Genomic DNA, 27,124 nt, shown 5'->3' with positions numbered 1-27,124 from the left:
GCTAAGCCCTGAGAAGTCTGAAGTTTGTGGTTGTGTTCTGTCAGTGTCCGAGGCATGGCTCATTAGTTCCTTGCCCTTCATTGCTTTTTAATACAATTGCGTTAGCTCGTTTTTTGTGACTGTATCATCGCGCTCCCCAGCAGCACCCCGGACTGAACTGCATGTATTTTTCATTTTCTGTGATTTAGGAGTAACACGACTGGCCAATATCAGTTTGAATGATCCCATCAGCATTTCCATAGCAGATGAAATCCAGAAGGCACTCAAACCAGCATCACAAACGGGTAGACAAGCCAGTAGTTCATCAAACCACATGGACCAGGAAAACTTTGCTGTTCCAGAGAAGCTCAAGCAGTATGTCGTGATGGTCCCCAGCAAACTGAGGCTTGTCACATTAGCAGCTTTTATCCTTGAGAAATGCAAGGTGAGATTCTGTTTGTGTTTGTATTATTAAGTAGCCCCTTGCCCTTTCCAACTCCTTTATCTGTTACTCTATCAAGGATAGCGTGGCTTAGGTCTAGGGCTTTGAAGTGCATCTGGTGTACAGGGAGCCACAAAAGAGCTGAGGTGCTATTGCATCTCTCATGCTGGCATTGAGATACCTGTGCAGCCAGCACTCATACTTTTTTTGCGGTCTCAGCATTTGGTGTCAAACTCCATAATCCTTTCCCGGATAAGCGTATCTCCAGATGTGGAAGCCACATAGATCTTATAATGATCAGGGAATTGGGAGAGGTCTGTGGAAATGGTCATGTGCGATTTTTCTTGTTTTTCTTGCAGCTTGAAAAACACCACAAGATGATCATCTTTTTCTCCAGCTGTGAACAAGTGGAATTCCACTATGAGCTCCTTCTAAATGTCCTTTCAGGAGGGCTAGAATCGGAACAACCTGAACATTCATCTGTCTCCTTTGCGCACTTACAGTTTCTACGACTGCATGGCAACATGGAACAGGAAGTAAGCATTCTTAAAATGTCAGGATACGCAGTTTTATTCCTTATTCCCTATGATTTATTATGTGGTTATTTTGGGGAGGAGGGCAGAAGAGAGGACAGAGAGTCATTTCACCTCTAGGGGCCTCACTCTTCCATCTGCTAATGAGAATAAGAATGTTGTCCCACTTCTGGAAAGTACCTTGGTAGCTATATCTGCAAAACACAGCTGAAGAGGCAAGAGGTGTTATTTCAGCAGGCTGAGACAGCCTTTCTGTATTCCCAGTGGGTGCACTTAAACCATTTATGTATCCATGGTTCTCTCTCAAGTGGTCAAGACAGGCTTTTAATGCCAAAGGAAAACCTCATCCAAGCCCCAAAACATTACTACCCAGTAAGTTGCCCCCATTAGATAAGGATGGAGCAATTTGGCTTTGGTTTTGAAGAACCATGTCTTGACAGACTGCTCTTTTCTGTGGGATGGAATAATAACAATGTAATGGTGATTACCCCAAAATAGGTGTAGGTTTTAGCTGGATAGGCCTGGGTGATGAGATTGGAGCTTGCTACACAGGGCTGAGAGGCCAGGAGAAGAGTGTCAAATGAATTGTCACTGCAGCATTTCTCTCAGTAGCTGAGGGACCTCCCTTGAAAGGTCAGCCCCTGATCCTGCCCTTGGTCTGTGATGGAGAGAGTTACCGCTCTACTCTGAGCTGCACAGCAGAGATGGTAAATGAATAGAGCTCTTCTGATGAAGCAAGAGGTGAAGAGCCATTGTTTTTCTCACTCATTCCCATCCTGTGGAGACCAGAAACATGTGCTTTGCTGTCCCTGCAGTCTGGCCTTTCCTCAACCTGCCTGCCTGAGCGAGTGAGCAGGCCTGGTCTGGCCCAACTCTACCCTGACCAGCTGTTAAGCCAACAGAACACCACTAAGTAGCTGGCACCAGGGGAAGGGTTTTGCCTTTTTAGTACCCAGTGTGTAATTAGTGCTTGATGTCTTCAAATTAAGAGCATTAATGGAGCTAAATTGTGGATCCCATATGGTACTGCTGAGCACGGCTGCTGTCATTGTCAACAAGATACAGCGTGCTCTCTTCTTTAATTTTTGTCAGCAGAGGGTTCAGTGTGTCGGCAAGGCCCAAGTTTCCCTTCTTTCCCAGAACAGTACCTCTAGCTGGGAGTCAAGTATGTAAGGTTTCTTCTATATCATCAACATAACAGGACATTCACTTAACTCCTAGCTAGAACTCTGAGGAGGAAGGCTTGAAACATGGAAACAAGGATATTTTGGAAGGAGGAAGCAAAAGGGACAGGAAGGAAGCAGGTATGGTGTTTCTGAGGCCAGAGACAGCCTGAGCTCTGAAAAGAAGAGTAAATGGAATCAGGTCAAGGGAGTGTGAGTGCGTGGTGGTTTCCCCACAGCTAAGGAGAGGGAATGTAGGTGGGTGGGTGGTACTGGCAAGCGGAGATCCGATGCTGCTGAGGCCTTTGGTTACTAGTGCTCAGAGATTGTCTTGTGTCATAGCAAATATTGTGATTTAATGTGGGTTGGAGAATCAGTTTCTGTTGCTTTTATCAAGAAAAATATCACACCCCAGGGTAGTTAGTTAAACTAACTGGAGTGTGCTTAGGAAGGTTTTGGGACTGACAAAGCAGGAGGCTTTTGAAGGTAAGGGAGGAGTTGTACTGGCAGGTTCCTGCAATTCTGGGGTTCAATGGCTCAAAAACTGCTGGTGGGGTAATATGAGATCTGGGGGCCGTGGACAGCCCTGCCCAGGAGCCTGAGCTCCTGTTAAAAGTGGGGGCTGCAGGAATCCTGCAGGTGCAGACCAGTGATGAGGACAAGGCTGGGGAGCACCTGCCTCTGACACTCATGGGAAGGAACAATCTCCATCCCAGTGTCTGCAGTCCCATTGGTGGCCCTCACTAGTATGAGGCTTTTTCTTGTGGGAAGGCTGTGGGAGGGTGCCCTGGGAGCTCTGTGGCAGCTGCCTGCAGGGCCCTGGAGTCCTGCCTCCTTGCCCCCTTGGGCAGGGGTTTCTGGCCAAGGTCTCACCTCTATTGCCCTGTTACTTTGAAGACTTACCCCACAACAGTTCACATGAGCAACTGTGCAGCTGAGCATCCCTGATACTTAATAATTACACAGTCAGTCCAGTGACTGTCTGCATGCCCCGTTGGGCACAATGAGGCTGATCTCTTGTGACTATATTGCTGTGTCAACAAAATCGGCTTATCCTGCTCATCGTGCGACTGGACAGACAGCAGTTAAGATGCCCAGCTTTTTCTTGCATTCACAAAAGCCTGTGTTGCCCATAAAATATGCCAGTGCTTCTGTTGCTGCTGCTGAATCTTTTGTGGATCCCCTCTCCATGTAAAACAGTTACTGGTTTTTGACATATACGCGCCGTATTTCTGTGCAAACTGTGGAGGTGTTGGCTGCTTTGATTTGACCAAATGCATTCAGGCTTGCCCCAGCCTCTGTGCCTTCCTACCTGGGACCACACCTGTAAGCCATAGATTTTTTTTCCATTTGCAGGAAGTGTCTGACTGGAACTTGTGAACTCAGTTCCTTTGCTTTTGAAGCTGTACATGATATAGTGAATGAGGCATAGATTGTTCCATTAGCTGATTTGCTTTATGTTTGATTGTAACATGCATCAGCACTCTTTTAATTTTTTCTGTTTCAATCCTCTAGGAAAGAACAGAGGTCTTCCAGGAGTTCCTAAAATCCAAGACCGGCATGTTGCTTTGCACTGTAAGTAACTTAGAGTCCCTTTGCAGCTCCATGCTAATGGGCCTGTCTGATACCTAATGCTAGAACAGAGGATTTGGCACTGAGCTCTAATTCCAGCTCGCTGCCTGACCTTGAGGAAAGTCGTCTTCTTTTTCTACAACTACATATTAAATAAGGACTGGTACCCTCTTTGCAGATTGTTATATGTTCTTTTGCTGCAAGGTACCATATACAGAAAAAGCGTGTGTCTTATACAAGAGGCCTCTAAGTATTTTGCATGGTCTTATGTCTGGAAAAATCTGTTCATTTGAAGCTGGAGCCTTGCCCTCTACATGCAGTCAGTAGAACGCAATCCTGATTTGTTGTATGCCCCATAACTGCCAGGTAAATTGGATGTAATGTGATATTTCCTATCTTAATGACTACCCCAAGGTTAAAAACAAAAACCTGCAGGGATGGAAGGGAAGCCCAACCAGAGAATGGTGTCATTAGAAATGCACATGCTCTGCTGCTCTCCATGCTTTGCCCTTCAAGCTTCCTTCAAGGGTGCTGAGGGAGAAATTCTTGTCCTCTACTGAAGTTTGCTGGCACCCTTGTGTTGTGGTGGCACCTTCCGCTTCTCGTTTCTGACCTGTCGGTGCCACAGCTAGCCTGCTGCAGTGGTGCAGAAGGCTGCACGATTTGCTCTCTAATAGTGGCAGCTGTTGATCTGAAAATGTGTGAATCTTGGCGATTTCTACCCACTGCAAACTTGTAAATTACAGCGATCGGGAGTAATTAGAGCTGAGAAACCCTCTCCAGCTCTGAAATGACTCCTGTTCTTGCAGCACGTTATTCTTAAAGGAAACTAGTTGCAATTTTTTTCAGAGATTGGGAGCTGAAGTTTATCTTATTTTCATGCCTGCGGTTCAAACAAGGAGTGCCATGTTTATAGGAGTGTTTGATTTAGGGTTGCCAAATTATATATTGCATCACCTGTAAAATTGTACTTGTTACATGCTAGTCTTGGTCCTGCTTGTGTGTACAACCTTTCAATGGTTTGATCAAGGTCAAAATGCATCTTTGCAATGCATAAGTGTAACTATAACTTAGTTTCCCTATATATGGAGGAAATACTTCAGTGTCTCAGCTGAGGAGGATAGCAAACCTTAAATCATTCAGTGCTGTAGATTAAGTGTTTTGAAGATAAAAAGTATTTGGTAAATTCTAAATAATAAATAGCTGAACTTTGTTATCCTTCATGCAAATGCTGTCTATAACTGAGAAATTTCAGGGACATGTCTTGTTACTGAAATTTCAGTTTAATGAGTTTGGAAAGACAGCGAATGCTCAATTTTAGTCAAAGAGAAAACAGAATCATTGCAATCACTGGGATATCAGTTCCTTGGTGAGACTGTTCGAAGGAGAAATGCAGCCTGTGGCAGGGAAAATCTGCCAGGAAACGTACAGCTATTGACAAGGCAGGAAGAAGAAGAAGTTGGATAAAGAAATCCCAGTGGATGGGATCACCCTCTTGAGACACTGGAGATGTAGTTTAATTTTCTGCTATGCCACAGACTCCATACAAGTGGATGTGGAATTGTGATGACAAGGCAAGTAACCACATGTCAGCTGAGCAGTGATAGTTGTGTGTTTGCTCTTGACCTGTCATAAATGGGAAGTAATGTGAATTAATCTAGATTGCCATGAAGAGGGTAGTGTAAGGTAATGCATTTACTGTAACCCTCGTTCGTTTCAATCTAAGCTACTTTGCATTTACTGCAAGGAGGGATGCAAATCCTGACAGTTACAGTTACTATGGCTCAGCTGGCACATGGTTAGCACGTTAAGCACAGTAAGTTGTGTGTCTGAGTCCAAAATCTCCCTGTGCTTCAGCTCCCCATCTGTAAAATGGGGATAGTAGCACTGTTCTATCTTACAGAGATGTTGGGAGGACAAATGCATTGAAACCAGGAGGTGGCCTGTTACCACAGTAATGGGGACCATATGGACACCTTAATATAGAGATACACTTTGCACTAGTCCCACATTACAGGTGCCTCCCCAACGCAGATGTCCAAAGGGCAGCCAGGCACTGTGACCACCTCCTGTCTCTGAGGGCATTGCTTTTTCGACACTCTTCTTCATATTAGCAAAAATGTTTTGCGGAAAGATGGTTCTGTTCTTTTCACTGCAAAATCACATTTTGTGCCCACAAAATCTTGAAACCTGGCTCACAAAAGAGCAACACAAATAATGTTCCCGTCCTTCCCTTGTCCCTTATGCCATGTTCTCCACCCATCTTTCCGCTCTAGTAAGCAATGGGACCTGCTGTTCCTTTTATTAATTTGCTCTATGTCATATGTATATTAATATATTCCGTAAAATATTTTTGCCAGACAATATAAGCTGGCAGACAAGAAAATAAAGAAGGGCCGTGTATCTCAGAGGGTCTCATCCAGATTTATTTCTCTCTCCTTCACTGAAGTTCTTTGCGGCTTCCTTTGGGATGTGCCTTTTAAACAAGTTCATCTCTTCCAGGGAGAGAGGAAAGATCATTTGGAGATTGTTTGCTGTTTACTCAGTCACGCTAACTCATCTTGCCAGTTTTCTGGCGGCCCCAGCCAAGAGCTTTCGCCTCTGACAGCTTCTGTGCTCTCTCCTTCCTCCTCTGATTACGCAGCCCAATCTGTCACCCTGCCGACGGGGGTCTCTACCCTGCTGATGGCTTTCCACACTCGGCAGTAATGACTTTTGGCAGGCCGGGAAGGCGCGAGAGCTTCTTCCCCAGCTTGGAGAGCCGTTAGGCCCTCTCTGCCTGTTAGCTAAAGCACTTTGTGAGGTTCTTTGGTAAATAAATGAGTCATTTTAATCCAACTGACAGCCTGGCACCTGAGCAAGCTGCCTTCCATCTGTACTTCTAGGCCTCATGTAGGCAGCCAATTGTCAAGCTCAGGGCCTTCAAGACCTCACCATTGAGTGTCTTTCAAAAGCAACTTTAGCAATTTCCTTTGCCCTAATTAGATTGTGTGAGAGGGACTGAGCAAACCAAAGCCCTTGCAAAACTTTTGTGGCTGTGTTGGTTCTGATCTTCTGCAGCGATACGCCTCTCTTTCAGTGTGGCCGTTTTGCCCTCCGTTCCTTGCACCCACCCCTGCGTACCCCACCACCACGAGCACAGGCTGGTAACACGAATTGTTAGAAGCAGAAATTTCAGCATTTCTGGGGGTCCTCAGATGGATTGTACCTTGATGCCATGTCACTCTGTGGCTTGCAATTGAGATCAGGGCAGGAACATGGTTAAGGTTTCAGATTATCTTGTTTTTATCGTGTTTGCTTGGCATCTGGGTTTCTTTAAAATTGCCCTGGTGTAGATTATTTCTTCTTGCTCCTGTGAGATGATCACTTACTTCTCCCTTCCATTGCCCATTGAAAGGAATCAACGGTGACCTGCTGAGGTGTCATATTCTTGGTTTCCTTGTTATTAAGGAATGGTGGTGTGAGGTCATGCGTGGAAAGGGGAATGCTGTCTGGGGCAGTGGAAAAGAAGGGAGAGTAGTACATTAGAAATCTATTGGGCTTCTTGAAAGAGCACTGGCAGCAGGTTAGTGTTTGTGTGGAATAATGTAGTGCTAGTAAAACTGGATAATTGTTGCTTGGGCTATATTCTTTATCCTGGTAAGTTGACCCACAAGTATTTTTCTAAAGATCTGAGAAGCAGGAGGCTCATGGGCTCTGCCAGCAGAGGAAAGCAAATCAACTCAAACTTTTTATCCTAATTCTACCTTGCTGCTGTCTACTGGGGTCTTTGAGGAAAAGGAGTACAGGAGACTCAGGTGGACTGATACTGAGGAATCTTTGAGAGTTTGCAAAACACTCCAATTACCAGTAACTCCCAAGACACTTCTGAAAGAAAGCCAAGTTAAATCCCAGGAGAATAGCTGCTGATATGTGTCAGTAACAGCTGAGTGGAGTTGGTGGCATTGTGAAAGCAATAGTGAATACAAGGCTGATGATGGGAGAGCGCCTCCTCCTAAAATGCTGTCCCTGGCTATTTATTAGGCTTTCGGTTAACCTTTTCAACTTTCCTGCTTGCTTTGGCAAATGCACATGAGAACAATACTGTCTGCAGCAGTAGTTTCCCAGCTAGGGGTGTTGAGAGAAGAGACCTTAGAAGAGGAGTGAAAGAATCCTGGTGGATGAGAGGGATGGCTTCTGCGCCTCTGCCATCTACTTCTCCTCCCCATGTTGGAGGTGCCTGCTCCTGACCACAGGGACAGCTTGGCTATCTGTTTATTTTTGGTAAACTGACCCTGTCCCAAGGTCAGAGCCCTCTCATCAAACACAGCCTTTCCTAGACTACTGGGTCTACAGCACAGTATAGGAAAAGACCAAAGACTCGTCAGTGTGGAAGTATATAAGAGCCAGCCAGATAGGAATCAGATGTCAGCACTCCTGTCTGATCATGCTGTAGAGGTTATAATCTTGTTATCCTGGTAACTGCTGTATGTGTTCCCTGACTTCTCTTGATTTATTTTCTCCAACCTCCTTTAAATGGCTTTTTGTACATCTGTTCATTCTGACTCTGGGAACAAGTCGTTTCTTAATGAGTGTGTTGGAGCGAAAGTGTGTATTATTTCAGAGTGGGCGCTGTGGAAAGTGTCTCCTCTTTTACTGCAGTTGGAGCCACAAAGCAACCTGGCTAGTGCTTATGGGAAGGCCTTTGCTGCCAAAACATCAGCTTCCTAGTCTTTTAACGTGTGTGGGAGTTGCATGAAAACACTTCAGTGGGTGGCTGACACATTTTTAGTACATTAAGCTCCTGCTTACGTTCTTAATATATTCTATTTTGCAACTAGCTAAAAGATACATGTGTTCCAAAACATTTCCTAACAGAGTTAAACCTGCACACCTGCTCTGCTATTGCACGTGGTGAATGTAAAATCCAAGGAGTATGTGAGGACATTACTAATGAACAGAAAATCAAGAAGGGAGATTGAAAAGTATTTACACTCTCTCTTTGTTTTGAACAGTATTTAAACTCTCTTTTTTCTTTGAAAGGGTATGTTTTTTGAGCTATCCTGGCTATGGATAACTAAAGGGTCTCATTCAAGTCCTTCTCCAAGTTGATGGGTTTTCTCACCAGCTGGCACATCAAATAACACTCCTGACAGCAGCTTCAGTCTCTTTTCCTCGGGGCTGAGTTTTGTTTCTCCAAATCAAAGCCAGACTGGTGAAAATCTTAAGGGGTAGCTGAAGTCCCCTCTCCTTGAGCTGTACTCCAGCTTCCTGCAGATTCTGCTAAATTGTTTGTTGGCCTTTTATTGTAGGGCCAGGTGACCTGCAAGTCATCTGCTCCTCACCTTCAGACCATCACCTAGGAAAGAACTAATTATTTGTAGGTGGAGATCAGTGCATCTTTGGATATTCCACTCAAGGCCTAGGATCCTTGACCATTTGCTTTATGGCCATTTTCCTTTTCATCATAAACAGCCTGGTTTTAGTTCTTAGGCTTGCTGTGGAGAAAGGTGTGCTCAGAAATAGTGTTGCCTTCCAGAGATTTAATTCTGCCTCTCTCACTGTTGGGGCAGTAGGTGCCTACGTGCATTTTCATCAGTGAAACAAACTGAAGAACCACAGGTATCACTACCATTAAGACAGTTGATTCTCTCAGATATATTGTAAAGGGACTGCAGCAGACTGCTGTAATTCAACACCACTCTTTTGAAATAGGTGTTTTTATATCCTCCAGGCTTTGGGCCATAGTAGTGGATGTTTTTTTATTGTATTATTCTGTTAACAATATTCCTTGCTTTTTAAACCCTCAACGTTATTTCTGACCTCCAGTCCATCTCTCCCAAAACTAGGCACATAAAATTCCTACTTGCATAGCCAGTTTTTTTCCTGGCATGATTGCCATCCCAGAAGAGTTCTTACTTTGCTGATATCTTCAAAGCATTTTTACTAAAGTAGTTTCTGTATTAATTTTAAAGGATGTTGCAGCACGTGGACTAGACCTGCCTCAAGTTACGTGGATCGTACAGGTAGGTTTGCTGTGTATGTATGTATGTCTGAAGTGCAGTCTTGCTCAGATTAAAACCCTTTCCAGTCCAGACTCTCCCTCTGCAGTTTGCTGGTCTTTGTGCTGATGCCTACAGATGTGGGAGACCCACATGTTCCTGACTGCAGGACTGGGACTCAAGGTTTTGCTAGGATACAGCATTGCTACTGTAGCTTTGGTTTTGACAGTCTGTTTTCCTCTTCAATAACTCCAGTGTTATCAGCTGTGTAATAATATTCCACTGGCTGGGAGGAAGCACCCTCCATTTCCCTGCAAAGGAAGCCAAATCTTGTGAAGTACTGGCCATCTCTCTTGCAGTTCTGTGTTTCTATTTTTTCTGAGCTTGCTGGGGAGGCAGTTCCATGAGGAGTTTAAGTAGGATCCTAATGTTAAACATTGAGTAGCCCCATAGTGCCTGTGCAATGACCTGAATGTTTCAAGTGAGGCTTTGCTGGATAGCTGTAAGCATTCAGCTTTCAGTAGAACTGCATAGTTCAGATTTTCCTGGAGAAAAAAAAAAGAAAAAAAAAAAAAAACACCAAAAAAAACCCCAACACTGCTGCATTGCTGTTGACAGAAATATTGTGGTTTTTTAAAAAAAATAGAAACTAAGGGAGATGGATTGGACCTTAAAAATAGCAGCCTGTCATTTCAAAGAGGAAGCTGAGAGCATGAAGCAGATTTCATTTTTATAAAAGATTTATAATTAAAAAAAGGTTAGTTGAATTGAGGAAAAAGTGATACAGAGATTCTTGTGTATCAAGTGACACCTGGGTAAAAAGAACAGGGCACAGAGCCTCAACAAAGCTTTTTCATATCTACCTCATCCCTTCAGGTAACAAATTTGATTTTAATTTTGTGGTTTTAAAAAAGAAAGATTTTGTAGCAGCTAGCTAGTCAGAGAAGGCTGGGGAAGTGAAGTCTTTAATTCCCAGATCTGTATATTAATATAATTTAACCAAAGATATAGTTGCCAGTGTTAGAACGCAGTGCAAATTACCTAAAGCCCTGGGAGACTTCTGTGTGTCCAGAAGGCGAAATCTCAGCTGTCCTGAGAGCTGTGTCCAAGAGCAAGGACCTGCAGGGAGCAATTAGATTGCTCACAGCATCTTACTCACACCTCTAGCCAGTAGAAACTTTGCCAGAGGGCACAGGTATAAACACTAGAGTGGGCTTTGGTTGTTGGGTTTTTTCCAGTTAAACTGCTGAGGGCTCATTTCTGAGCAGTATCTCTGTGCATGTTCATTTTTCCAGGAAAGAGAGGAGGGGGGGGAAGAATAGGACGAGGTTAAAGGGAGGGAAATATGTCACCCTTTATCAGATCTTGCAAATGGCAGGGTAGTTTTGATTTCCAGTGAAGTAAATGAGAGGCACCGCTATATTTGGGGGGGGCTTTAAGCAACATTTTCATAGTGCCTGATAGTTGTACATGGGCAGGCAATTGCTACCTGTATCATAGGCTGCCGAAAGCACTTACTCCCTCGTGTCTCTTAGATTTCTTCTATCCTGTAACCAGCTATGATTTGCTTTAATCGAAACAAAGCAATTTAGCCCAACTCTGAATTTGAATCGTCGTCTTTTATTTTATGGCTTTTCTCTCAAATGTAGAGCAGGCAGCTTCCTGTTCTGGATGGGTACTCCTGGGGGCTGGGGTTTATGGGTCTTTTTTTGTTTTGTTTTTTATTTTAAGGGAAGCAAACAGGTTCCTGACGTGCCTGTACAGAAATAAAATGTAAAAGGCAAAGAGAGACACTGAGATGGGGAAACTGTCCTATTATCTGAAAGTTGGCCAATGTGTCACATTCACATGTCAAAAAACTGCTGTGGCTGAGGTGGCTGAGTGATGGTTACAGGGATGAGCCCGATGGGCTCTTTATAAACAGGCCAATTCCGAGGGAGGTACAGCATGTGGGTTTTGCTAAGATCCCTTTTGTTTCAGATGAGCGGGCTGAGTGTCTCGTTTATAATTAACATGCTGTGTTCTGTTAATTCCTCCTTTCCCTTCTCATGTTCCCTTTTGAAGTATAACGCTCCGGCTTCACCTGCGGAATACATCCACCGGATTGGGAGGACGGCTCGCATTGGCTGTCACGGGAACAGCCTGCTTGTCCTGGCGCCTTCGGAGGCAGAATATGTCAGCTTGCTGGCTTCTCACAAGATTAAGTGAGTCAGAAACACGAACAAAAGTTTCAGCTCATCCTTGCTAATTAACCTTCCATGGCACTTTCAGCGGGACTGTGTCTCGTGCAGGTTTTAATAAGAATTTATTAATTCTTGTGATCCAGGAACAGCCCCAGACTAGCAAACGGAGAAAAGGAAAGTGTGTGAAAATCATCAGCTTGACAGATTGTGCGTGAGTGAGTGTGTGTGGTGAGGGGCAGAGAGGAGACGATAGTCGGAGATCCTTTGCACTCCGTTGTTCTTTCTAGCCCTGGGTTCAAAACGTGGCTATGTGGAGATCACAAGTCAAATGAGCCTGTCAAATGCTAACTGGCCATCTGCCTGCATAGCACCATATTGTCAGAGATTGTGCTTTCTCTTCAGGAGAGATCCGGCAGAGAAATAGCTAGGGAGCTGTGGGTCATATCTGGCAAGTAATTCGCCAAGATGTGTTGTGTAAGTGACTTGTGACAGGAATAGTAGAGGCTTTTGTAAGTGGTGAGTGCCCAGTATGGTCCTGGAAGGCAATAAGGAGGGTGGACTGTGCTGACCAAAAGTGGGGTGTGCTTCCAGGCTAGCTGAGAGAGCTTCTCTTATGCCGGCTCCAGCTCAGACTTGGGAGTAGACAGTGAGAGCAAGCCAGGCTGGGTAAGGACCAGCCCAATGTGCAGTTGGCTACCTGATGGCTGACACATGATGAGATTTTAGTCCAGCTCTGCTTGCGCAATGGTCCTTTTGTGAAGAAAAACCACAACTCACTGCTCAGCATTGCTAGGCAGGAGTGCTATTGGGTCTCAAGGCTCCTCAGCAGTCAGCTGGATATATGTGACTCCCCTTGCTCCCTGCACTTCTGTCTCTCGGCGTTTCAAAACATCAGCCGAGTAGAGTCCCTTTAGTGTTGTACTAGTGTTGATGGAGCCCTGTAAACTCATGCACAAATTAGTTCTCTTTTATTTCTTGTGTTTATGTCGGGTGGAGCTGCTTGGAGTCGAATTTGGTTTTGCATCCTTGAAACAAACAAATGTTGGCAGTAAATACAGGCTTATTCTAGGCTGTGAGCCATTTAGTGGTCTAACAAAGAGCCATCCATCATCCCAGGTAACTATCTATTAAGCAGACACCAGCAAGACATGGAGGGCTAAGCTGACAGGGGTTTTTTTCATGTAACAAACAGCACTGACATTTAAAGGTGAAATCCCACATAATTGTGAATTTTTAACTCCAAGTGGAAAGTTCTATTTTTCTAATATTTTGGAAGTGTTGGAGAAGGAGAGGGAAATTTCCCTCCTTTTTTTATTTTAAATGTTAATGCTTTTATCCGATTTTGTTGGTTTTTAACAAGTTTAAGGAGCAGTGTCACTCACACTGGTAATTATATCTGCTAAGGAGACCTGTTGTTGAGCTAGCTGTGTTCTTCAGGAATCTGTAGAAGACTGTGCTGAACGAGCAGAGGGAGGTTTATGTGAATAATTTTTTTTTTCTTCACTTCTCAAATCAGTAGAGCCAAACAACTCTGGGGATTGTCTTTTCTTGTTTGTTTGGTTTATGTTCTTCATAAAATGTGCTGCCCTGCAGATAAGGGACTTGCCAAAAAAGGAGTGTAATTTGCCTTCCTTGACCCCCGTCTTCAGATGGAAGAAAATGACTGTCTAATTGGCATGGGTGGGTGATTTGGCCTGTTTGCAGTCATGTGTCCTCCGCTTTTCCTACATAGTAGCGCATGGTGTGAGAAGGGGCAACGGGATAGAAAAGAGAGCTGATGAATTACAGAGAAGATGCAGGAAGGCAGCTTGAAGCTAAAGGCAGCAAGTGCCATCAGCACAAATTGCCGTTACCCTTCATAAACAGAGCATTATGGTGATAATCCTGACAATTTAATTCAGTGCAAGGGCGAAAGACAGCATGTGTTGGACTGTCACCGATCCTCTTAAGCACTGATAATTTTTGTTTCTTTACCCCAAGTCTTTGTAGCTTTTGACTTTTACTGCACAAGTTACTGGAGTTTGCATTTTTTTATTCTTTGCTTAATTTTTAAATCTCTTGTTTTTTGTTGAGGATGAGTGTGTGTTGTGGATTTTTTTAATTTGTTTTTTCTTTTTTAAATGAAATTCCCACTGGGTTTATTGAAATGTAAATACTTCATAAAATATGTATTTCTAAGAAGACAAAGCATGAGATGGGTCCCTGCAGCCTTCAGCTGGTGTAAATGAGCAGTGCCATGGTGATTTACAGTAGATGAGGATCTGACCCAGAGTTTTTTCTTAAGCCCCTCCACCCACCCCAGCATGCATGGGAGTAAGTCCAGAAATGTTGAGAGTTGGAAGTAATGAGAGCAGACGTGGCTTTGTTCCTGGATGAAAATCCACTTTGGAATTAGGGATGACTGCCTTTGAAATTGGAAATCGCTCGCAATTAATTTTCACTGGTACCTGAAGCCTCTCCTTGGCTTCCACTGTGGAAAAGCAGTGTTAGCCTTTGCCAAAACGATCTCACTTTGGCTCTGCTGAGATCAGTAATTCCCATTGGGGCTCAAGAAAGCTGCATGGTTCTCTGCAACTTTCTTTTTGGTCTTTGTGTGGCTTGAAGTTGTGGTTCCTTTACCTAACTGTAAATGCATATGTGCATGCACATGCACACTCATGTTTTCTGTACATTTCTTTTTTTCTTTTTCCTTTTTTTTTTTTTCTTAAAGGTTAGACTCCAAAATGTTCTGTCTTGGCTCTAAGCGTAACTAGCAGATTTTCCTTCAAAGGGAGGAGGCAAGAGGCAGAAGAAAGTCAGTGAGGTTCACCTCCCCCCCCCCCCCCCTTATGTCTCTTTTAGTTCCTTCAACTGCAATCTAGCAGCGCCTGCCTCGACAGCTATCAGATAATTTCTTTATCTCCTAACGGCAGCCTAACTAATTTATAAAGGAAAACGCATCACCGTGAAGGCACGAGTCATTTCTTTCCTTTCTGTACGGTTGTGCTTGCCCCCCTCCCCTGCTCCCCTCACATGATGCTCCCCGCTGTGAACCAAGTTCACATATCTGTTAGGCTGCGAGCTGGCAGCACGCCAGGCAAGAGGAGGATCGGAGAGGGGGTGACATCTCAGACAAATCAATGTCAAAGGTTTGACGTTTTCATTCATAGTGGTGTCAAAGCAACCTTCGGGGGGGATGGGGAGGTATACTTTTCTCTTTGCTTAAGTGGTTGCCATTTATGTTTTAATTTACTATTATACTTTTCAAAACCAAACAGAGAAATCCTCAGGTTTTTTTTTTTATGCTTCGTTTCCCTTTCTCCCCCATCGCTCCCCCGCCTTTCTCTGCATCCTCTGTGGAGGAATCTGCTACATCGTGAGTCCCAGCTGCACAGCAATGGGGCTTGTCTCCCATATAGGATATCTTATGGCCACACTGGCCTGTACCTTTCAGGCTGGATGGCTATTTCTCTGGACAATCTCTTTTCCTTTCCTTTCCTTATGTTGTGGTAGTGAGCTGGCTGAGGCTGAAAAGACAGATTGCAAAAGTAAAGGTATTTGTTGCTTTAACTGGGAAGGACTGGGGAACAGGCAAGGATCACAGTATCCTGTTACACAGTGTGGCGAAGATTCGTCCATTCCTCCTAGCCAGGTGTTTAAAGATCTTTGAGTAAAAAGAAAGAGGATATCCTTGTTGTTGTAATTTCTTTCCGTACTTTACAAATTGAAGAATATCAGCAATGCTTCCTTTCAGAAACTGCATACATCTTTCTGACCATCTGAGATTCAGGAGTCTGAGAACTGTTGGACCCCCAAGATTTCTCTCTTCCTTAGACTGATGTAACCCCAAATGAACTCCTTGGCTTCCATGCAGTATTTATGGTATTTATTCTGGTATAAAAAGGAGAAGAATCTCTTTCCTAGAGATGACCTTTGCCCGTTGCTGAAAATTTGGGCCCACAAACTTCAGCTTTTATCATCTGAGTAATTCCCTTGGAAATGGGACCCAGTTTGGATGCAGCTGTAATATTAATGGCCTGGAGCTGCACAGCTGTTCCTGTATTGTCACCTGGTGTGCGTGTGCCCCACAAGACAGTGTTAAAGAGGACAAAGAATTTCTAGTCTCCTGTAAATGCATCTCTAAGTAGGACCAGTCACTTTAAAATGAAGAAGGTTTGTAAGCATTTCCAGTATCTGGGCCATAACAGTACCCAGCAGTGTCTTGCAGGCAGGACTGGGGAATAAATCATCTGGTTGAATCTACAGGAGGAATGTGAGTCGACAGAATGAAAATAAATGCCCAGTGTGAAACCTGGCTAGGACAGCTGACTGAGCCTCCTGTATTTTAAAAAAAAATGCTATGGGGTTCCTAATGGGTCAGGTTTGGCTTTACACCTCAAATGAGAGGGAAGGCGAGTTCTCAGAATGGGGAAGGAAATCAAACCGTGTGTTTGGTGTCAGAGGTGGCTTTTGAAGCTATAAATGAATTGGAGTGTGAGTGTGTCCGTCAGGAAGCATGACTCTGAGCTTGGACCCAAGCTATGTAGCAAGAAGTTGGAATGGTGTAAAATCTTGTGGGAAAGTGCAATGATGTGACCAGAGGGAGGGAAGCTGTGGGAGAGTTGGCTTGATAGGAGATGTTCCTTGGGATCCTGTTGTTACCCTCTGAGCTTGAGCCACTATGAGAGGAAGGAGCTGTGTCTTTACACAGCTTTAGCTTTAGCTCTTTAGTTTTGGGAGCATGGTTGCTAACATGGGTGGAAGCAAATGTGTGTAAACATCAAAGCACTTGTTCCTTTGAATGAGGGTTGAGCACTGTCTCTGATTCCAGAGAATCTGGAAGGTAAATTGGGGGAGACAAGATGTAGGAGAAGTAGCAAAGTAAGTGGAGCACATCTTTCCAGCCTGTATGTGTATGTCTTGGTCTCTTTCTCACACTTGCACAAGCAACTGAATGCAGGCACCTTCTGCTCTCTGCCCATGGTGTCTCATGTACAATAAAATGTTTGACACCCTCTGGGTTCAAAGTGGAGGTTACAGATCTTACTGTTTATAGTTATAAAGCAAATCTAAAGAAGTATTAACATTAGGAGCTGCTTCAGCTCTGTTTTGAGTTTCTTTTAGTGGAAAATGTAACCAAATGGTTCCCAATTGTCTTGGTGCTTCTCAGTCAATGCAAGGAAAGTAAAATCACGAAAACAACAGAAATACAATTAAAGGCTTAAATTTTTTCTTTAATCAGTTACTCTGGTTGAGAACCAAGGAGACTTTCAGTTATTTTGATGCTCTGTTAGAATTGGAGTGTGTGTTGGTGACTTGTAACAGCACAAGAGTATGGGTAAAATTGTGTCTGTTCCAGTGAAAGCACCAGTCTAGCTGGGGTTGAGATTTTACAGTAGTTACACTTTTAGGGTGGCTAAGTGAGTGTCTGGGGTAAGACCTCATGTATTTCAGGGATAAATTCTTAAGTTGAACATGTAAATCTCAATCTTTTTGCTATCCGTTATCAGCCTGTGGCTTGTTACATGCTATATTTGAAAAGTAGGAGAAATGGTAACTTTTTGTCTTTGTTGCTTCAGCATTTCAGAGATAAAGATGGAGAAGGTATTATCCAGCCTGATGAAAGATGATCGTTTCAAGTTGCACAGACCAGGAAGAAAGGTGAGTTATTCTGCTGATTTGGAATTGCTCCAATTTTCATTTACTGGTTAAACATCATAAGCATTCCTCCCCTAGCTTCTATCTTTACAGTACAAGATTTGGTATATCTATGACGTCCAGAACTGCTAATAATTACAGAACTGTCTTATATCACAGTTGTCCAATCTTTAAACTGTTGTCCCCAAAAAGCAGTTGCTTCTAACTCTACAGCAAATATTTTTGTAACAGACAGTGAAGGTTTCTGGCTGCAAAAGCTTTGGGTTTTTCCCCCCCCCACAATGTTTCTGTTTTTTCTTGGCTTTTCCGCACTAAAATACTGTTGGAGATCACAAATGACACAAAACTTCTCTGAAGAAATAAGGAAATTTGGTGATGTGTTACATAGGGGGTTTTTTATTACCTGTATTTACTTGAAGCCTAAAACAAAGCTCACTGGGTTGGCGGGCATCTTTTCATTGACTCCAGCAGGCATTGGGTCTGCCTTCAAGTTGCTAATTCACAGAATTCAGTCATTTGCAATTGATGTCTCAGGCATTTCTGCATTCTGGCAAATTAAATCCTCCAAGAACCCTCATTTTGAATGGAAGTCAAGAATGTGTCAAGCATGATGCAGCATGCTCTTTTTTTCTCTTGTTGCTGTTTTGCCTGCTCGTTCTTTCTGTTATACCATGTATGAGCCTTCTTGTTTCCTGCAGATGACTGTTATGAACTGTGGTGTTCTTGGTAAACATGCTTTTGAAAGATGTTCAGTTTTCCTACATGCCCTATATTTCGCAGAAAGCCAGATCTGTGGCTCATCTGAGATACAGCTCTATTTAAAGCTCTTTCCCACTACTGCAGTTTTTCACTGAAATCAGCCTGTAATGCCTATATTTTAAATGTCTGTAACATGCCTAGGATATGACCTCTTAATTCATTCAACAAATATGTAAAAGTTTAGTTGTACTTTATTAATTCAGAAATTATCTTAAATAGTTCTGTGTATAAATATTTTTCTTTTTTCCTGAATGTGCTTATAGGCAGGTAACTTTGTGTTCCTTTGGAGAGTTTTTCAACAATTACATTTATGTGGAAATTGCACTTCAAATTTGTTGCTGACATGAGACAGAATATTACCTGTTCTGGGCTTGAGAACAAATGTTATTTCATGGAAAGTGGGGGGGGGGGGGGGGGGGGGAGAGAACATGTTCTTTCTAGGAAATTATCATTTGGCTTTTGAAAAGTGGTAGGAGAAAATGCCTGCTGAATGTTGTTAAATGTCAGAGCCCAGTACTTGCATAGGTTCAAAAATCCTTGATCCATTTGGAAAATTCTCACCTAAACATCTCAGTGTCTTTGTATCCTTGTTTTTGGAACAGCAATAAAAAGCTAACAAGTCTGTTTGCTACCAGGACTGATCAAATTGGTATTTCTACCATGCTTTCAAACTGTAAAATACTCTACACATCTAAGCACATCTAAATACTCTTCTTTTGTCTTTCTCCCTTTCCTTCAAACAACATAGAGAACCAAACTATATTTGAAAGTAGCTATTACTCTGGTTTTTGCTCAGCAGTGCAGCCTGGGCTTGCCCTGCCATGCCAGGTGCTATACACGGGTACATGTACAGAAGGAGCTTGTTCCTTTTGCTTGCAGTCAAAGGTGGGATTGAATTCCTCTCTTCCCTCTGCCATCAAAGTGAATGGGATTTTGCTGTTGACTTCACTGGAGCTGAGATATATCCACTCTGTAGGATGCTCTGATTCTGCTGCAGGAACTTATAAATACAGAATAACCTATTTTTGTGTGACTCAGAAACTGAAAGGATTGGGACTGAGAAATAGAGTTTCTCTTTATGGAAAAAAAAAATCTGTATCATTTATTGGAGATGAAAATTACCGTAGTTCTGTCAATATCAAATAGGCTTCTTCAGGAATTACTTGAAAAATATATTAAGTGCAGTCAAGGATTCATTCTGTTTGTTAGCTTTGTATTTTATTGCCATCAGAGGCTCTGTAAGTGGTCTGCATTGCTTTCTCAGAAGCTGCAGGGGCATGTTTCCAAGTTATCAGGAGGCTTAATCTCTCTTAAATTCTGTAAGTTTGCCATAAAGACAGTACAATAAGCTGGGAATGCAATGGGACATTGTATAGGACAGAGAGTGATTGAGGTCTTGTTAGGAGGAGCTGAACCTGATCTGTTTGTGATGTTGCCATTGGAGAGTGTTAGCTTTGCTCATCAGCTCTTCATGCATTGAGTCATGTATATATTATAGTCGTGCACACAGGAACCTCATTATAATGCTCTTCGGTTCTCATTGCCTCAACTGAAGTCCATTACAAGTACCACGTTGGAACATGTATTTTTTGGGCTTCTGTGTGCAGCCAGGGAGCAAGCTGAAGTGCCTGTAAAATGTATATTTTATATTTAGGTATATAAAATATATATGTGGCTATGTCTGGGTGTGTGAATGTTCACCTGCCTACAAAGAGAATAAATTTGGTCTTTCAACTTTTATGGAGGGGGGCAGGGGGACTTGGTGAGTTCTAGAGAAGGTGTGTGGAGGTTAGTAAAAAGTTGTTATTAAAACAAAATCCTTCATTTTGTTTTGAAGTCTAATGGAAGCGGGAGATGTTACAGCCTGGCTTTTTGGTGCTTTTTTTCCTGTCCCTTTTTTTTTTTTTTTTTTTTTTTTTTTTTTTTTACTGTTTTAGGAAAGAACTTTTCTACCCCTGTCTAGTTTTATGGTGTTTCAATTCCTTCTCCCATTAAACATATTCTCTTAATGAAATCAGAAGCTTTCAGTACTTATTCCCAACCTCTCAAACCTAAAAGCTACAGTCTTTATAATCGTAAGTTTCCTTCTTCTGAAAGACATAAGTATGTCTTTTCCTGGTGTAGCTGGTGTTTGTGGGAGTACCCCGATGTCTCAAACCAGTTAAATAACATTGCATCCAGGCCCATTTCTTCTTTTAGCTTATAGATATTGTTATTGATCACAGTCATTATGCTAGTTGTTAGCGATCTGCAAGAATAGGCTTTAAGCAAACACAAGGTAGAAAAAGTTCTCCTATCCCACTATTTTCCGTAAGGGTAATAATGCTTCTTACTTAACAGATGTAACAAATTCATCTAGATGGAGAGTAGATCAAGCAAACCTCTGGGGTAGGCTTTCATCTTTTGGGTCTTGGAAAAATGTGTAAGGTCTCAAATTAATTGTTCTGTTCACCCAAACCAGGATACGAGCAGGATTAAAGCTTGCTTGTGTGAGTAAAGCATACAGGATGGCTTCCAGTGCACTTCCAGTAGCACTATTTTATTTGATCTGTCCAGACACTCACATAGTGTGCACATTCTATTTTCACAATTTGGCTCTGAGTCAGTTTTAAATTTAGATTTACTTTTTTATTATTATTGTATATCTATTTTTTATTATTTTTTTTAGATGAACCTCCCTGGAAGGCAGGAATCAAACACAGATTTTTTTTTTTCATGCCCATTAGGGGGCAATTTTAAAATGAGATCTGTCTCAAGGGGCTGAAGGGGATAAAAGACAAGGTGGAGATGGGAGGAGGGGAGAAGCTGTTTTCAGAGTACATTATGTTTCCTGCCATTTGCTTTTTTACATTTATTTCTCTTGGACTGACCTCACACTTTGGAAATTATTCACCTAGGTTTTTTATCCCTCATTTTTTTCTCTTCCCTTCCCCATGCCCCCCCTCCCCCCCCCCCCCCCCCCCCCCAGCACCAGGAAGAAGAGATGCCTCATTTTGAAACCTAAAGGGGGGAATAAGAAAAGTCCTTTGTAATATATTGCCATATTATCACTAAATCCCCTGACAGTTGTGACACAGAAGCAAGTCACCTGTCACTTAAGCTTGAGGTCTCTTTAATTTTCTCCTGGAATTCGCACCAGGCTGTCTTTAATTTGAGGCCTTTATTGGAATTCTGAAACCTTTCTGCCTCCCCGGTGCTCAGATCTATTCTGAGTGCTGTTACAGAATGTATACAATAACCAACAGAGGGATTCAGAGGGGGCTGAAGCACTGTTTATTTAACACTCTGGAGGGATTTTCGTGCTTATTCGGTCCTGGCTACCCGGCTTTCAATATCGCTTTGACAACCGTTATGCCCTTCTCATTAATTTTAAACAGTTAAAACACAGGAAAAAGAGAAAAAGTTTTCATTATTAAAGTGCTTTACTTTTTAATAACAGAGGATTCTGTCCGCCAGGGGAAAGGGCAAGCCTCACTAATTTCACATTCATATTAAAAAACGCTGGGAAGGTGACACTTTGTGCTGCCAGGAGGCTTAACAAAAGAAAAGTGATGGGGGCTAGGAGGAGCAGGCGGGGCAAGAAAGTTTTATGTTTCACGTCAATGGAAACTTGTTAGTCGCAGCAATGAGTGTCCACTTTGGGGAGGCAGCACCACTTGTAGTTTATTAAACCTTTACAGAGGCCCCTCGATTGCAGACTGTCTCAACTGATTAATAGGCACACGCTAAGTCAAACTAAAAGGCGTCGGTGAAACAAGCTGTGTTTTGAGTCTTTCTCGAGTGGATTGGGAGGCAGACAGCAGAGAGACCAGAAATCTGGGAGACTCTTCATGGAGCTGTAAAATACCCACTGTTGCCTCTGGAAATGTGGATGGACAGTTAGTCCAGGTAGTGAGTGAGCAGGAACTCTGGTCCCGGTGTGTGTTTGCTTCGTTGAAGAATAACCCAGTGGCTGGAATCTGTGGGATCCTGAGTTCAAAAGAGGGCACTGTGCAGGGAATTCAGACTACATTCGAGGTCTGTCTCTGGGCAGATTTGCTGTTAGGTTATAGAGTGGCAGATCTGGGTCAGCAAAACATTTTGTGTAGGGTGCCAGCAGCATTGCCTGCCTTCCATGATCACTGAGGTTCGCAGTGTCAGTGTGGTATGGTTCCCCTGGACTGGCAGCAGTGCAGAGGTGGTGCTCGCAGCTGCGAGGGAGGGAGGGGTTTGCAGCATTAGCATGCAAATCTACTGGGGAGGAACAACAGGATTGTTGCCTTGGCACAGGCCTAGTACACAATCATGGGAGCTGGATGTTTGTTTTCAGTCAGCCCTGGTCAGATGAGGGGCTTGACCAGTGTCAAGTTACTGCCTTGGATCTGGCACTTGGACTTGGATGCTGGTTCCTGTCTGAGTAGCTTTTGAGAATTGTAGCCCTTTCTTGGGAGAGGTTCACATCCATGGATGCTTGGCTTTGCACTTTGCTGTCAACTTTCCATCAAAAAATCTCTTGTTTTCTTGTCTGCATTTCCTTTCTCTGCCTGGGTACTTTAGAAAGAGAGACAGCCTCTCTTCTCCCAGTAACAGCTTGCTCCCAGGAGTGTTTGTTTTCCATTTCCTGAACTGCATCCTACAGTCTGATTCTGGGAAAGCTTGAGCACATGCAAAATTGCCCTTTTGGTCTGAGGAAGTTTCTTCTGTCATGCCTTTGGTGCAAGGGACTTGTCTTATTCTCGAGGAACCACGTGATGGCAGTTCCAGTTAAGTATAACTTGCTGACAGCGAGAAAACTTCATGTAGGCATCAATAGTGAGAAGTTCATTTGGTTGGCTTTGTTCACAGGTACTGAATTTGGTCCATTCTCCGGAGCTTGGGGGTGAATGTACATCTCCTGCCCCATGACTACCAAGAACAGGCCAGGTGTTTTGGGGAACTGTACAGGGAAACTTGCAACACCGGTCTAAAGCTGTTAGCACAGAGTCTGGGGGGAGTTATTCCAGATAACTCCAATGGAGACAAGCAGTGGTATCTGGCCTGTTGAATCGGGCGCGGGGGGGAGGAGGGAAAGAAAAGAAAGGAAAAAAAAAAAAAAAAAGGCGAGGGAAAAAGATGTGATAGATGTTAGAAAACACAGAATTAAAACTGATTTGCTCTCCTCACCACACAGTGCTCACTTGCTGCTTTGACTTTAACATCTTTATCTATATTTTTTTTCTCTAGTAATATTGAGAGGATTACCTTTGTTGGCCCCTGGGTGGTTACTGTGTGATTTTACTGTTATTAAATCTATTGTAAACTGCTTCATTATTCCTGACTCAAATTCTCTCTTTCCTCTAATCCTCCCACCGCCCTTGTAGAAATCCTGTGGCACAGACCCTCAGGAAGTCCGGGAGCGGGCCACAGTCTTGCAGACAAAATTTGAAAATTACGTTCACTCCAGCGAGGGGACTGTCCGGTGGGCAAAGAAAGGTCAGTGCATTTCTCTTCAGTTTATTCCAGAAGGGTTCGTATAAGCTGCCAAGATTTTCTTCTGGGGGAGAGCTTCAGGGAAAAGGCCTGGAAGAAACATTTTGGGGCCATTGGGCTCTGTAGGGGGTTGAGATGGGCCCAGAAGGCTTTGTGATGATATTAAATGTTAATTTCTTGCATTCCCATATTACGTGCAAATGAGGCTTAATCTTGGCTTTCGATAGGATTCACATCCAAGGGCTCTGACCCAATCGCATGAGCGAATAGATTATACGTCTTATGCTGGGAAGGTCATGGGTGACCTGCTTAACCACGTCCTGGTGCAGTACCCATTAGATGCTTTCAGTTTACACCAGGGATGAATTTGAAGCCTGTAAGACAGGATGCCTTGGGAGCAACTCTTAACAGGCAAGGATCTTAGTCTGGAGGTTGTTGTGTGGGATGGGAGAAAAATGAAAGAGAGGGCAACTACTCAAAAAAGCAGGAAGAGGAAAAACTGGGGTGGATTTAACAATAATTGTAGCAAGGTGCAAATCTGGGATTTGATCTCCCATCTTTGCCAAGCAGAATGCACAGCATTTGTCACTGAGCAGTACAAGAAACTCTTCCCTTCTGCTTCTCAGTTTGGAAAATCCAGAGGAAGGTGGATTTGGGGGAAAGACTAAAAATTTGCCAGGGATGTGGTAGGAAAAGAAACACTAAGCAGTCTCTTGAGAGGAGCCAAAAAGGTGGTGCAATGTAGGCACCCCTCTTCTATGTACTGTTCTGCTGCCCAGTGAGGCTGATCTGGGTGCGCCTGGAAACTGAATAACTGTTGTAAAGGGAATGTGGGAAGTCAGGCCCCAAAGGTCCTTGACAATTACTTGGAATTTGGTTATTAAATATTGAGACAAGTCCACAAAATGCAAGAGACTAAACCACTCTTGTTCACAATATCCAGGACTAGAGCCTTTCCCCTTTTTTTGAGTCTCCTCTTCCCACATGTCTCCCTTCCTGATTGTTTTCTTTTTCACTTCATTTGTCACTTTGATCTGAGTCAAATCCTGCTGTCTAAGCTTGCGTGGAATTCCTCTTGATTTCAGTTCTGCCGCGTTTCCAGTTAAGTTTGGATGAAGGGATCCTGATTAGATGAATTTTAATGGTCTACATCATTTCTGTTTACTGTTATATATACCTGCTGTATGCATGTGCGTACAAGTGTACCATATGTGCTAAACTTACATAAGTCACATGCTAAGGGGTCCAAAACCAAATGGGGAAATTGGCCTTTGAGCTGTACAGTGTCATCACAGAAACTGGATAAGGGAAGGCTGTTCTCAAGATAGAAGTTAAGTTCAGCATTAAAATTGTTTGGAATCATGAGAAGTGATTGTTCAAGAGGTCAAAGGTGCTGTTCTTTTTTTGAATGTTGTACGAACTTGTTAGGTGATGACATAGAACAACTAGAGCTCCTACTATAATAACCTGCTTATCCAACTTTATCCTACATGCTTTTAATGATGCATGGCCGTATTGATGGGTGAGGTATTTGAAATCCTACTGTTTCACTCTGCTCTACCCCCTGCCACTGCACGTCACTGTACTGATTCCCACCCCCCCCCCAACAGTTGCAGTGCTGATGTTTTTTTTCCTCAGGGTTTCAAAATACCTTTCTCCTACAGGTAAAGTGTTAGAGGCTTGCTATACAAGTGGCTGGCTTGCACCCATTTCTAGGTGTGTTGTGCTACTTGACTGGTGTAATTACTTTTATAGCTGCACTTTTAAGTCCACAATCTCAAAGCATGTAACTAATATCATCAAATCCTTGATTCTGCGTGAATTAGCTTCTTGTAGCTCCCCTGGAATTCCTTATACCCCATGTGAACTTCTAACCTGAAATGACTGTGACAGGGAGAATAGCTGAATGGCTCCAGCCACACTTAGAAATTCTCTCTATACAGCATGTGTCACTGTATGCACACACATACCCTACCCCGTCCCACCCCATGCACACTTGTTGCTGACCTCAGCACTAACAACTTTTAGCCACAGACAAGAAGTACAGAAAATATGTCAGGAAATGCTGAAATGTTGTTCATCCCATTTATCTTGTACAGGAACACTCCACCTCTTTTTCCTACTCTGCTATCTACATATGCAAATTTTCCACTGCTGAGTGGCTTCCATAAGCCCCCTCTTCCTCCCCTCTGCGCCAGGCATCATGAATAATTAACATGGCAGCTGGCTTTTGCTTTCATGGCAGACAATCAATTGGAAACTGTGCCAGAGATGCATTTGTTTCTCTCTCTTTTTCTCTTTTTCCCCATTTTCTGACCTAGTCAATGTTAATAAGCAGTGTTTTCACTGCAGCCTGCTTTCAAAAGGCGAGTGGCTCCCTGCCCACCCCTTCTGCCTCTCGGTCCTGTGTTTTCCAAACTCAAATCAAATGGTTCAGTGAAGGTGCTGCCCTTCAAACTTGATTGACTGATCAGCAGTGAGATGGGTGGGAGGAGGGGTATGGCTGGGCCCTGCTACCTGAAAGATGAATCTCATGAAATGTGGAGCCCCTTTTGGGAAGTGGAGGACTCTCACCCGAAGGGTTGCATGGTGATAAGTGCTCTGTTTTGGAGCTGTGGGGACAGATGGAGCTCAGGAGACTCTTATCCTTCGTGGCACCAGGGTTACAGAAAGGGTAAGGAAGCAAACCCTGCTTTTCTCCTCTGTGTCTCCCCATTTTATAGCCAATAGTTGAGCATTTTGCCTCATTCTTTCTGTCCTTATCTCATGTGTCGAGAGGGTCAGCAGTTACAGGAGCCCACTGCTGTGGCACAATGCTTGAATCCATGGCGGTTTTGGTGTGTTCTTCCTTCCCGTTCCCACATGCTCTGTACATTGGCAAAATGCCTCCACTGGTTTATCCAGCCATGCGGCTGAGGCTGTGCTCTGGGGCCAGCACTGGGAACTGGCTGCCAGCTGAGAGCATGGTGAACAGGTTATGTCACCTGTCTCACTTTCATATCTCATTACCCTCTTGTCCCCTGTTTAAAAAACAAAACAAAACAAACCCCAACTTACCTAATCTCCATCATATGTAACCCTCTGGTTTTTTCCTTTGACTTTCCACACTAGCATTTCCTATAGAAAAGTGGGGATGCACAGGTGCAAAGGACCAATCTAAATCCACTCTCTTACATGAGTGCAAGTCTGAATCCCATCCCGGACCAGTATACATTGCCTTAGACTCTTGTTGGTCTTGCAAAAACTATAACAGCTCAGGCAGTTTGCTTCTGTGGTTTTAAGATGAGGTACCCTTTATGTGAATTATGGCCTGACCAGCACTGTTATCAGTCTTTTTTAGTTGTTTTCATAAAGCTCGCTTTCTTTGATCACAAAATTATAAAAAAATTTCAACTTTGAAAAAAAAAAAAAAAAGCTTTTAATATCT

General features: G+C 43.3%; 1 protein-coding gene across 2 annotated transcripts in view; it reads left to right on the top strand.

Moving 5' to 3' along the window:
* The window catches only part of DDX31 (DEAD-box helicase 31), a 51,530-nt gene that overhangs the window by 11,458 nt on the left and 12,948 nt on the right, over positions 1-27,124 (top strand). For both annotated transcript variants that reach the window (XM_049832731.1, XM_049832730.1), the window contains 7 exons: positions 189-424; positions 781-957; positions 3,633-3,692; positions 9,644-9,694; positions 11,735-11,874; positions 17,412-17,493; positions 23,589-23,700. In XM_049832731.1, coding sequence (XP_049688688.1) covers positions 189-424; positions 781-957; positions 3,633-3,692; positions 9,644-9,694; positions 11,735-11,874; positions 17,412-17,493; positions 23,589-23,700 — 858 coding nt within the window. The remainder of the gene's footprint in view (positions 1-188; positions 425-780; positions 958-3,632; positions 3,693-9,643; positions 9,695-11,734; positions 11,875-17,411; positions 17,494-23,588; positions 23,701-27,124) is intronic.

Source organism: Accipiter gentilis, chromosome 29, assembly GCF_929443795.1.
Source record: "Accipiter gentilis chromosome 29, bAccGen1.1, whole genome shotgun sequence".
NCBI classification, from domain to species: domain Eukaryota; kingdom Metazoa; phylum Chordata; class Aves; order Accipitriformes; family Accipitridae; genus Astur; species Astur gentilis.
This window is presented reverse-complemented; position numbering and strand designations above follow the sequence as displayed.